The 11915-nt window shown below is 42.5% G+C and overlaps 1 protein-coding gene across 1 annotated transcript; it reads right to left on the reverse strand.

Moving 5' to 3' along the window:
• Positions 1–6345: 6345 nt before the first annotated feature.
• On the reverse strand, positions 6346–7554 carry LOC108587303 (small integral membrane protein 15-like). Its single transcript, XM_031669680.1, has one exon. The coding sequence runs from the start codon at positions 7162–7164 to the stop codon at positions 6952–6954; it is 213 nt and encodes a 70-aa protein (XP_031525540.1). The 5' UTR covers positions 7165–7554; the 3' UTR covers positions 6346–6951.
• Positions 7555–11915: the final 4361 nt, after the last annotated feature.

Below are 11915 nucleotides of genomic sequence, written 5' to 3' on the forward strand. Positions count from 1 at the left end.
GCTCCACTCATGCTTCAAGTCTCAGTGCAAACACTCTACACTCTATTTCTGTGAAACTCCCCTTATCCCCGATGCACTTGGAAGTGCTCTCCTGTGCTGTTATTCACCTCTTTGATACCGGTGCTGTTGCGGATCTCAACTAGACTCCAGGCTCCTTGGGTGTTCATCCCTAGCACCTGGCACGCAGCAAATGTTCAGTAAATGCTCTCAGAGTGAGATTGCAGGACAGAGGGCACAGACTAACCCTCCCTGGAGGTGACACTTCTGGTGTGGGTTGTTCCGGTTCCCTCTGATTCTGTAGAAATGCTGTAAGGGTTCTCTGGCCCATGTGCCCCTCAGCCTCCATGTGGCGGTTAGGGCCCTGCCACCTCCACTTCTTTAGCGGGCACATTCAGCTGTGTCTGAGGGCCCGCACCTGGCATTGCTTACTTTTTTCTTGTAAGAGCTCCACCAATTGTAGAAATTGATAGCCCCTGTGTTGGCATGCTAATCAGAAAATACCTTATTTCCAGGTTTCTTAGAACCTTCCTTTGGAGGTAATGACTGAGGACCAATTTCTGATCATTAGTACTTGAGCTGGGACAGGTGCCAAGGCATCCACTCTCCTCCCCCAGTACCTGCTTTGATCTTGCCAGATCCCAAAGAAGGCTATGATTTTCTCCATTGGATGCCAATTTGTGGGTATAACTCAAACTTCAGCTTTTGTGGGATTCTCCATTTGGGGTTCACAATTCTAGAGGTTCTTTAATAAAAATAATATCAAAAGCTCTTACTCTTGAAATTTCACAAAAATGAATGCCATGTGGCCCCATTGCTAGGCTAATTCCCAGGATATTGGAAGACACCCATGCAAAGGAAGGGAGGGGACTTAAGAGCATAACTTCATTAACTTCACAGTGAATCCACCTCTAATATAACCAGGATAACTCGCTTCACCTGCTTGGAGTTCAAGTAAGCCACATCTCATATTTTTCCAATTAACTGCTCAAATCTCGAGATGCCATTACCAGCAGGAAGTGCTGCATGTCCCTGCTGAGGCCTTCTTCCACCCCACCCAAATTCTCTTTTTTTTTTTTCCGAGATGGAGTCTCACTCTGTCGCCCAGGCTAGAGTGCAATGGTGCGATCTCAGTTCACTGCAACCTCTGCCTTTCGGGTTCAAGCGAGTCTCCTGCTTCAGCCTCCTGAGTAGCTGGTATTACAGGCGTGCACCACCACGCCTGGCTAATTCGTGTATTTTTAGTAGAGATGGGGTTTCACCATGTTGATCAGGCTGGTCTCGGACTCTGACCTCATGATCCGCCCGCCTCGGCCTCCCAAAGTGCTGGGATTACAGGCGTGAGCCACCGCACCTGGCACAAATTCTCTTAACAGTAGGTATTTATTCCACCCACTGGGGTTGAAGAACTGGGCGGTCCCACCAACTTGGGGGCACTATGAGGTAGGCACTCTGCTCCACAAGCTCAGCCCAGGGCAGTGAACTGTTGTCCACTCTGGCGTGATACTGTTTTCCATTTCCACCCCACAGTGATAGTGTTTCCGCTTGGGCGGCTGGGTGTCACCATGCCTGGAAGTCACTCCCAAAGCACAAGACAGTGCCAGGGAGGTTGGAAGTTCAAGCCTCCAACACAGTCTACTCCAGACCCAGCCCTTGCCCCATGAGGAGCCCAGTTGTCCAGCCAGGCAGCCCCTTTACTCATGAGGAATCCCTTTGTGGGCTTGGTATCCACCCAGAATCAACCTAATCCATCCAGGAGATTCCCATAAGGGCTACCTCAAAAGGAAAGAGGTGGAACCGTTGGCCTCTGGAGATTTGTCACCTCCCCAGAACAACTTGCTAATGGAGAGTATTGCAAGTGGCTGCTTCGCTGGGCCACAAAAGCAAAACAAAAAGTTCTGCCGCAGCAGGTCCCCAAGTTCCAGTTTTATGGCTCTTTCCCCATAAGGAGCTGGCTGGATCCACTTCAATGCATCTCACAGTTCCATATGAGAGCTGCTTCCTTCCTGATGGAATCCACCACCCCTCTGGTTTTCAGATGGGACTGCAATGTTTGTGGGGGATTTTCCGGAGCTTTGCTGAGCCCCAGGGTCTAGGCTGCCAGGGGCTGCATCTGCTCTGCATCTAGGGAAGACGTTCTTCCTTCTGTGTCTTCTGAGGCTTAGTTACTGCTCTGATCAAAAAAGAGTCCTAAAGAAAAGGCACTTCCATTGGTGGTTCTCCCCAAACTGAACTAATTATCTTTCATCCTTCTAACTCTATCCTGTCGTGGTGAGTTTAGGTTGGGGAACTATTAAATGATCTCCCCTCCTGCATCCGCTTACTGCAAGCTTTCCAGACAGGCAATGATGGACCCCTGAGAACATTTTATCCCTGAACAAAACATATTTGTGTTTTTTTGAAAATGTGTGCTCTCAAGAAAGCCAGCCCCATGTGCAACAACCTCCATTTCCAAGCAAGTGACTGTGTTAATCTGACTTCTCCCTAGCGTTAACTGAGCCAAACGTGAATCATTCACTTGGCCACAGGGAGAGGTGGACTCGTCGTTCTGTAAGATTACAATCCCATAATCCACCTACTGATCTCTTCTGCTGATGGAAGCCAGAGTCTGGGCTACATTAAAAGATGACTGGGGAAATAAAACAGAATAGCACATTTTCACCTTCTTTCCTATCCAAGGAGAGTTGCTCCCAGATGCTGTATCTGCAGTCCAACTTCTTACTGGCAGACAGTTCAAGAAGGAGGCTGTGGCCTGGATGGCAGAACACCCTGCTCGAGATAACTATCACATGCTAACACATACATATGCAGACAGGGGAGACAAGGAGCAACGAAGAAGTTTGAAGGAGGGGCTCAGGGCCAAGCCTTGGTTGAACCCCTTACATTGCATAGGTCAAGACACTGAGGCCCAGAGTAGTGCAATGACTTGGCCAGGGCCACACAGCTGGTAATAGCAGAGCCAGGGTTCAGGCCACCTTCAGATTCCTACTCCCAGCTTCTTGCCCTTGTACACCACGTCCACCCATGAGCCACTAAAGGTGAACCACACGTTGCTTGTGCAGCCTTGGGGCTTCATACACTTAGGGAATATGTCCTTTCCACCAAACTTCTTTTCCTCTTCCCTAACACCACATTTCTCATCTTCAGAAGCCAGCTCCACTCTCTGAAGACTTCTATCACTGACCAACAGTTCAGAACTTTAAAGGGCATGTATATACAAAAATAGGATGCAGCCAGCCAAGGATGCTTATCAAGAGTGGCAAAAAACCCCCCGCAAAAGTAGAGTATCAGGAGTGGCCAACCCTGGGGTGATTTGAGGTGTTTAGAAAAAGCAAAGGACTATTATTTAAAAGGAAATGGGCACAGCTTACAAACTCCACGTATAGAACAAGAGTAGGAGACAAAAGAATGGGTGTTCACTCCTTGGGAATAGAGTTCAATCTGATTGTGTCTCTCTCGCTGCTGCAGTTCTTCTGTGATTTCTATTTTCCCTTTATCAGGGCTCATAAGCCACGCTCTAGCCCTCCCTCATGCCCCTAGTCACTTTCTCCCCTCATCTCTGTCCCCAGCCATTCTGGACTGTTTCCATTGCTTGAATATTCATCAGGTCTTTTTCATCACTGAAAAAGATGAAAAAGGTCCTTTTCATCACCTACTCTGCCACTAGGAAGCTCATCTTCACCCTTTAATTCTCAATCAGAACAGTTCTGTAGCAAGACACACAGGCTAGCTCGTTACTCCCATGGCATTTACCTCCTTTTGTGAGTAACATGAAAATCTGAGGGAGCATCAGTCAGGAATCTGCCTTGACCATGAACCTGAGTTGTTTAGATTTCGTTTATATGTTCTCCATCAAGAGAATCCCATTCAAACTAGAAAAGGCAGTGCAGACACAGATAGAAGAGAACTGAAGCCCACAATAGCAGCTGACCATGTGAGATGCAGTAAATATACTTCTGTTGCAGTAAATATGGTGCTGAAGTTCATAGTTGTGGTAGGTTAACCCCTGAGAAACAAGAAAGTATTGTATCAGGAGAGAGAAGAGAAAAAATAGATTTTGAAAACTGCAGGTCAACAAGCTTGATCTTAATCCACAGTAAAATTCTAGAGCAGATTATTAAAGGGTGGTCTGTGACCATCTTTATAGAAGCAAGCATTGATCACTGGGCATTAGCAGAGGTTTACTGAGAACAAACCATGCAGAGCTAATGTTGTATTGCTTTTACACACAGTTATCAGATTGGGAGATCAAGGGAATACTACAAATGAGCAAATAGCAGAGTACATAACCCACCTAAGCAAAAATAAAATAAAATAAAGGACCCACCTCAACTTTGGGAAACGCAGTGTGCTATTATAGTTTCTGTTGAAGATTCACAGGACACATTAGCACATTAAAGGTTCTGAGAAGTCCTGCACCAGAAAACCTATTTAATACCATCTCACTGATCAAGCATTCTACAGAAAACACTTGGAAAAAAGGATGTTTTGGATTAATTCCAGCAGGTGTTTTGCAAAGCTTTCTATTACATAAACTGTGAAGAGGTAGAGAAATGAAATTTGGAGTTAAAAATAGCTCACTGTAATCACAGCTGTGTAGACAACTGTACTGAAAGAGCTTTAATTAATCGATGAATTGCCACCCTGTTGGAGGTCTCCAATGGATGTCTCAAGGCTCTGCTCTTGGTCCTGGCATGTTCAACATCCTTATCAGTGACTTGTATCACAACATTGAAGACCAGCTTTTAAAATGTTCAGATAGCCTAAAGACAGAGAAGCAGCTAATATGCTGTATAACAAATTGAAATACTCTCTCAAAACCAATAAATGAATCCAACAGGATCCCAATGAAGCTTATTAGAAGCAATGGTTTAAGTAAAGGATGGATGAAATGTGACTTGAAACTAGCTCATATGAAAAAAACCCAGGTTGCAGCTACATCAGGATCAGCCCAACCCAAACGTGTGACAGGTCTACTACGCTTCTTAAGTCAGTGAAGCCATCCTGGGCATGCAAATGGCATGCAGGGCAGGCAAGACAGGCAGGATGGTCTGGCCACACTGGGTATTGAACTCTGATCTTACAGTGCATTTCGAGAGAGACATTGACAAACCGGAGCCTATTCAGAGAAAAACCAACATCAGGAGAGGTCTAAAGAACTTGTCCCCTGAGAAGGAAAGTCTGGAGAAACCAGGTCTAGATGGTCTATAAGAGAAGATGAGAGGCATGGTGATGACAGCTGGTTTTGAAAGGCAGTATAGTGTAGTAGAAAAGCGGTGAGTTTGTGTTCAAATCTCTGCTCCAGTACTTCCAACGGTGTGACCTTAGACAAGTTTCTTAATATCTCTAATGAATCTTAATGTCTCTAATGACTCTTCGAAGTCCTTAGATGAGAAACTGTCATCCCTATTGAGTGGGACTATTGGAATGTGTTTGGAGCAGAGTAAGTGGTCAACACATGCTTGTCTTCCCTTTATCCATGTGAAGAACGGCAGTCACGGCAATGAGAAGGGCGACTATTTGCTATAGATATGTGGGGAAAATTGGGACCAATAGGAGAATTCCCCAAAGGGAGACAGATTTGATGATGAAAAGCAGGAACTTTATAATAACCAAAAACCTGGAAAACAAAAGAACTGGCTCACTGCCTTTAGGTTGACACTGGAACTTCCACAGATACTTGTAGAAGAGATCTCTGTTTGGGGTGAGAGGTGGGATTAGATGACCCCCCCAGATCCCTTTCTTTTCTTTTCTTTTTTTATAAAAGCCATGTTTAATAGTAAAACCTTCCAGTTATACTACTTAACTGAAAGAAACATCCTTTAGCTCCTTCCTTCCAATTACAGCACACTCTCATTTTGAGATAATTTATCCTTTTCACCCAATTACTAGTATGCCCAACAACATGTTTCCCAATTTTACACCTTTCTTTACCACTTATGAAGTATGACGTCACTGTTACGCTTTACGAGTTCTTTAAAAGAAATGTGAAATTTAAAGTTTTACTTTGAAACTATTGGATCAGAAAGTATTAAATATTACTACCACATGAGTTAAAGAATGAAATAAAAAACAAAAGTGGTGTCTATATAATCGGCAAATTACTTGGTAAGACATTTTAACTATTTTATAGTTCTGCTTAGCACAAGAATAAACCAGTTCCAAAGTACTACAGTGTTTAGCATTTTTACTGCAAGCTTTAGACCATAGTGTTACTCCTCTCAGCAAGCCGTCTCTAAGAAAATGGCAGTGTTTGTGAGTACAAAAATTGTTCTATCCAGTAGGTGGTATTCTACATAATTGAGATAAGAGAATTCTTTATAAAAGTGTTTTAAAAAATGCAAAATGACTTGATAATTACCATTGTCTCAAAGGTTATAAGAAAAATGCAGCAAATAGAAGTATTCATTGATTAATATTATTTTGTTTTGAGAAAGTCAGAAATGATTCTAAGAAATAAGCAATAATAATAAAAGACATAATTAATACATTGTATCTCTTTTAAGCCAAAGCACACTTTTTACCTCAAACAATACAGTTCTAACTTTTACATTCTTAATTTCCTTTCTCCAAAATAGGACTCCATTTTAAATAGAGTTCATTTGAATTGAGTTCATAATCTAAAGTCACTTTTCCCACAGGATGTTTTCATTTCAGTACATAAACTGCTAAGCAGCAAATGACTAAGTCAGTTATAAAGAATTTGTACCACAGTGAATGATAATTTATAATAACTGTCAATAGAAACCTATAAGCTTCTACACCCAAGCCTAAAAGTTACTATAGTATTGAGGTCAGAGCAAACATGATTCTTCCATTTGGTCAGATTTCATTTACTAAATAATACTGTCAAGAAATCCAAAGAAGAAACTTTAGTGGGTTCTTCCAAAGCTGCATAAATTTCCAAATGATTTTCCTCTGGTTGCAGAGCCTGTTCAGTCCTTCAATCCTTTTTTAGTCGTTTAGCTTTTGCAGTGTTTTCTTGGCATTTTGTTTCTTCTTTTGCTCCTTCTCGCTGGCCTCAATCACCTTGGCCAATTTCCAAGACAGTACAGCACTTGCTAGGAACAGTGGAGTAAGGGCCAAAATAACCGCTGTAAGGAAGCCATATGGGTCCTTTGCAGCCCATTCCACAACATACTCAGCCCAAGGCTTTATATCAAACATCCTCTCTGCAGTCTTATGAAGACTGGGGCTTATGCTTGAGTAGCGATCTCTAACTTTGTCCTGCTATTATTAGTGACCCAGGACAATCACGACTTCAGATGACCCTTGGTAGTCTGTCTTCTTGAGTTCTACTGTATACATCTGAGAGATGATTTAAATTCTATACAATTGGCTAGCCTATCGGGGCCGCAGACCCACGGGGGCCACGTTCACTCCTGCCCCTCGGCCTTGGCGAGCGCAGGCCCCTTGTCGCGCAGAGCGGAGGGTCCTGGGGGACCCTGGGTTGGCCCAGCCATACTTTGCGCCGCCGCCATTTCTACTGGACACTGGGAGAAAACCGCGAAAACGGCAGCCAGCAGCTTCCCCTACCTCGCCCCAGGGGCTCGGATCGATCCCTTTCAACGCTAAAATCCTATGATTCAAAGACACAGCTAGACTGTTTATTGTTCTCTTCTGTATGTAGTCAACTTATATATTCACCCTTCCCATTCATATATAGTACAGTGATACTTATACGCACTTACTTAAAGTTATTCCTTTGCCATTCCCCATGTATGGGTTTTTCTCTCTCCTCTATTGGTGTTCCCATTACAGCCTACTTCAGGAGCTTGTCCACAGTGGGCACTTTGTAAATGTTGACAGACTAATAAGAGAGGTCTGTGTACAGTAACGACTATGAGTCATTACTCATAATTACTCATACAGGCATATATTTGAATTCATACAGGACTCCTTTGGACTCACACAGGCATGTATTCAAATCTTGGCTCTACTTCTTGGGCAAGTTTCTCTCTGGGCCTCCATGTCCTCATCTGTGAAATGGAGTAGTAATATTAGCTTTATCAGATGAAATGAAATAGAATTGTTTTAAGTCCTTGGAAAAATAGTAAGTATACAATGGATGGCAGATAGAATTATTTTTGTAGTTGCTATCAGAGTGAAAGTAAATCTATTTAATACTTATATAGGGGTTTTCTGACTACACAGTAAGAGGCTTAGGAACAAATTGGTTCTTCCCGCACCTACTTGTTTCAAAATATTTTCTCCTAAACAATGTTCTTGGTTATACCCCAAAGCCTACTTAAGTCTATTCTCCCCTTCCTAGCAGCATATATGATTGGCACAAAGAGGAATCAACTGGAAATGAGCAAAAATGGAGTGACTGAAGTGGGCATGACTTTAGCCTAGCCAGAAAATCTATGCCAAGGCCCCAGCTGGTCTGAAGCATCCTCATGGGGAGTACCTGGCGTGCAATATGTCCCTGCTGGCTACCAAGTGGGCCTCCAGCTGCGGCCACTGGAGAACTGGCCCTGCCCTCACCCTCTTGTTGTGCTCTGCAGAACAGGGGAAGTGTTCAAATGAGCATCCCCTTGGGGGCCCTGTGAACCCCTCCAGATAGGTCCTGACCTTGGTTAGGCCTAGCCCAGCATGCACCATGGCCTGAACTGCAAAATAGTCTACAAGAAAGGAGGGGAGAATAAAGCACAGATGCTTTGTAAAGTTTGTAATTGTGGCAAAAAACACGTAACGTAAATTTTACTGTCTTAATTATTTTTATGTATACAGTTCAGTAGTGTTAAATATATTCATATTGTTGTGCAACAGAGCTTCAGAACTTGTGAAACTAGGCTGGGAACGGTGGCTCACACCTGTAATCCCAGCACTTTGGGAGGCCGAGGTGGGTGGATCACCTGAGGTCAGTAGTTCAAGACCAGCTCAGCCAACATGGTGAAACCCCATCTCTACTAAAAATATTTTTAAAAACTCTCCAGGGGTGGTGGTGGGCGCCTGTAATCTCAGCTAGTCGGGAGGCTGAGGCAGGAGAATTGCTTGAACCCAAGAGACGGAGGTTGCAGTGAGCCGACACGATGCCACTGCACTCCAGCCTTGGCGACAGAGTGAGACTCCAGCTCAAAAAACAAACAAACAAACAAAAACAAAACAAAACAAAACAAAAACTTGTGAAACTAAACTCTTCCCCATTAAACAACTCCCCACTTGCCACCCCGCCTCGTTCCCAGCAACTGTCATTCTATTTTCTGTTTCTATGAATTTAACCACTTTAGATACCTCGTATAAGTAGAATCATACTTTATCTTTTTTACGTGACTAACTTATTTTTCTCATCATAACATCCTCAAGGCTCATTATTGTTAACCTCAGTGGCATTATTCACAGCAGCCAAAAGGTGGAGGCAACCCAAGTGTCCATCAATTCATGAATAGGTAAATATACACAAATGGTAGTGTATCCATACAATTGAATACTGTTTGTCCATAAAAAGGAATAAGGTACTGACATGCCACAATGTGGATGAACCTTAAAAACACTATGACACATGAAAGAAGTCAGTTCCAAAGGCCACATGTTATATGTTGGCATTCATATGAAACTCCAGAGGAGGAAAACCTGTAGAGACAGTAAGTGGATTAGTGGTGGGCAGCACGAATGGGAGATGGAGGCAGGAAGATTGCTTGAGCTCAGAAGTTCACCACCAGCCTGGGCAACATAGCAAGAGCCCGTCTCTTAAAAAAAAAATTAACAACAACAAAAAAATTAGCCCGGCATAGTGGCATGCACCTGAGGTCTCAGCCACTGGGGAGACTGAGGCAGGAGGATGGCTGGAGCCTAGGAGATTGAGGTTGCAGTGAGTCATGATTGCCCTCCTACACTCCTGCCTGGGTGACAGAGCAAGACCCTATCTCAAAAAAAAAAAAAAAAGTGTAGATTAGTGGTTGACTAGGACTACAGGGATGGGGCAATGGAGGTAGAGTGATAGCTAAAAAGTACAAGAGTTCCTTTCTGAACTGATAAAAATGTTCTAAAATTGACTGTGGTGATGGTTACACATACCTGTGAATATACTAAAAACCATTGAATTGTATACCTTATTTTTTAAACCACTGTATTGAAGTATGACTGATATACAAAAAGTTGTACATATTTAATGGGGATAAGCATACACTCATGAAACCATCACCACAATCAAAGCCACAAACTCATCCATCACCTCCAAAAGTTGCCTTCTACCTCCTTTATATATTTATTTTTTTTAACTAAATTTGTTTCTTCTGTGGCAAGAGTACTTAATATGAGATCTACCTTCTCAGCAAAGTTTTAAGTATACAATACAGTATTGTAACTGTCGGCTCTATGTTGTACAGTAGATCTCCAGATTTATGCATCTTGCATATCAGAAACTTTGTACCCTTTGAACAATACCTCCCCATTCTTCCCCACCCAGCCGCTGATAACCACTATACTACTCTCTGATTCTATGAGTTTGACTATTATAGAGTTGTCATAAAAGCGGGATTGTGCACCCTTTGTCCTTCTGTATCTGGACATTTCATTTAGCACAACTTCCTCCAGGTTCTTCTATGTCGTTGCAAATGAGAGAATTTCCCTCTTTTTTAAAGTCTGAATAATATTCTACTGTATGTATGTACCACATTTTTTAATCCATTCATCCATTAATGGACACTTAGGTTGATTCCATATCTTGGCTATTGTGAGTAATGTTGCAGTGATTATGAGAGTACAGATGTCTCTTCAGAATCCTGACTTCAGCTCCTTTGGATGTATACTCAGAAGTGAGATTGCTGGATCATAAAGTAACTCTATTTTTAACTTTTTGAGGAACTTCCATACTGTTTTCCGTAGTGTTTGCACCAATTTACATTTCCACCAACAGTGTACAAAGGTTCCCTTTTCTTCACACCCTCACCTTTACACTCACACACTGATATATTTGGGGACTTTTTTGATAATAGCCATTCTAACAGATGTGAGGTGCTAGCTCATGACTTTGATTTGCCTTTCCCTGATGATTAGTGATGTTGAGCACCTTTTCATATACCTGTTGTTCATTTGTATGTCGTCTCTCATGAAATATCTATTCAAGTCCTTTACCCATTTTTAAATAGGGTTTTTTTTTTTTTTTTGCTATTGAGTTATGTGAGTTCTTTATATATTTTGTATATTAACTTCTTATCAGATAAACGATTTGCAAGTACTTCCTTGCATTCTGTAGTTTGCTTTTTCACTTATTGTTGTTTCCTCTGTTATACAGAAGCTTTTTAGTGTGATATAATCCCACTTTTCTCTTTTTGTTTTTGTTACCTGTTTTTTGTGTCATATCGAAGAAATCATTGCCAAGTCCAATGGCTAGAAGTTATTTCCCTGTTTTCCTCTAAGAGTTTTATTGCTTCAGGTTTTACCTTTAAGTCTTTAATCCATTGTGAGTTGATTTTTGCATATGGTGTGGAATTGTGCACTTTATATGGGTAAATTGCATAGTATATGAATTATGTCTTGATAAAGCAGCTTTTGAAAGAAGACCCATACATGGCAGCAGCACCGAGGGGACCTGGTGCGGATTTGGAGGAGGAGGATTCAGCCTCTCATTTCTGTTTTCTCTGCGCTTCTGCTTCATCCTTCTTCCTGTCTGAGCTGGGCTTTCTCTACTGGCTCTCTCTCTGTCCAAGGAGAAAAGTGGCTTGCTCTACATTCTATGGCTTACTCTATATTCCAGCCAGCTGCAGTGCCCATTAAGTAGAATCTCTCACCTGATTTCCAATTTCCTGGACAGAGACATTTTGCCCAGCGTGGTCGGTGCCAGGAAGCAGGGCTGCCTGGTCCTTGCAGTCAGCACCCTCCTTAGTAAAACTGTGCAAGATGAGCAGTTCTGATCCTCAGAGGTAACAAAAGTCCATTTTCAAATTTTTTTAAATAGAACCACCATGCAGTGA

Source organism: Papio anubis, chromosome 8, assembly GCF_008728515.1.
Source record: "Papio anubis isolate 15944 chromosome 8, Panubis1.0, whole genome shotgun sequence".
Taxonomy (NCBI): domain Eukaryota; kingdom Metazoa; phylum Chordata; class Mammalia; order Primates; family Cercopithecidae; genus Papio; species Papio anubis.

Coding starts and splice junctions, on each gene's coding strand:
- LOC108587303 (XM_031669680.1), bottom strand. CDS start 7,164: ATGTTTGATATAAAGCCTTGGGCTGAGTATGTTGTGGAATGGGCTGCA.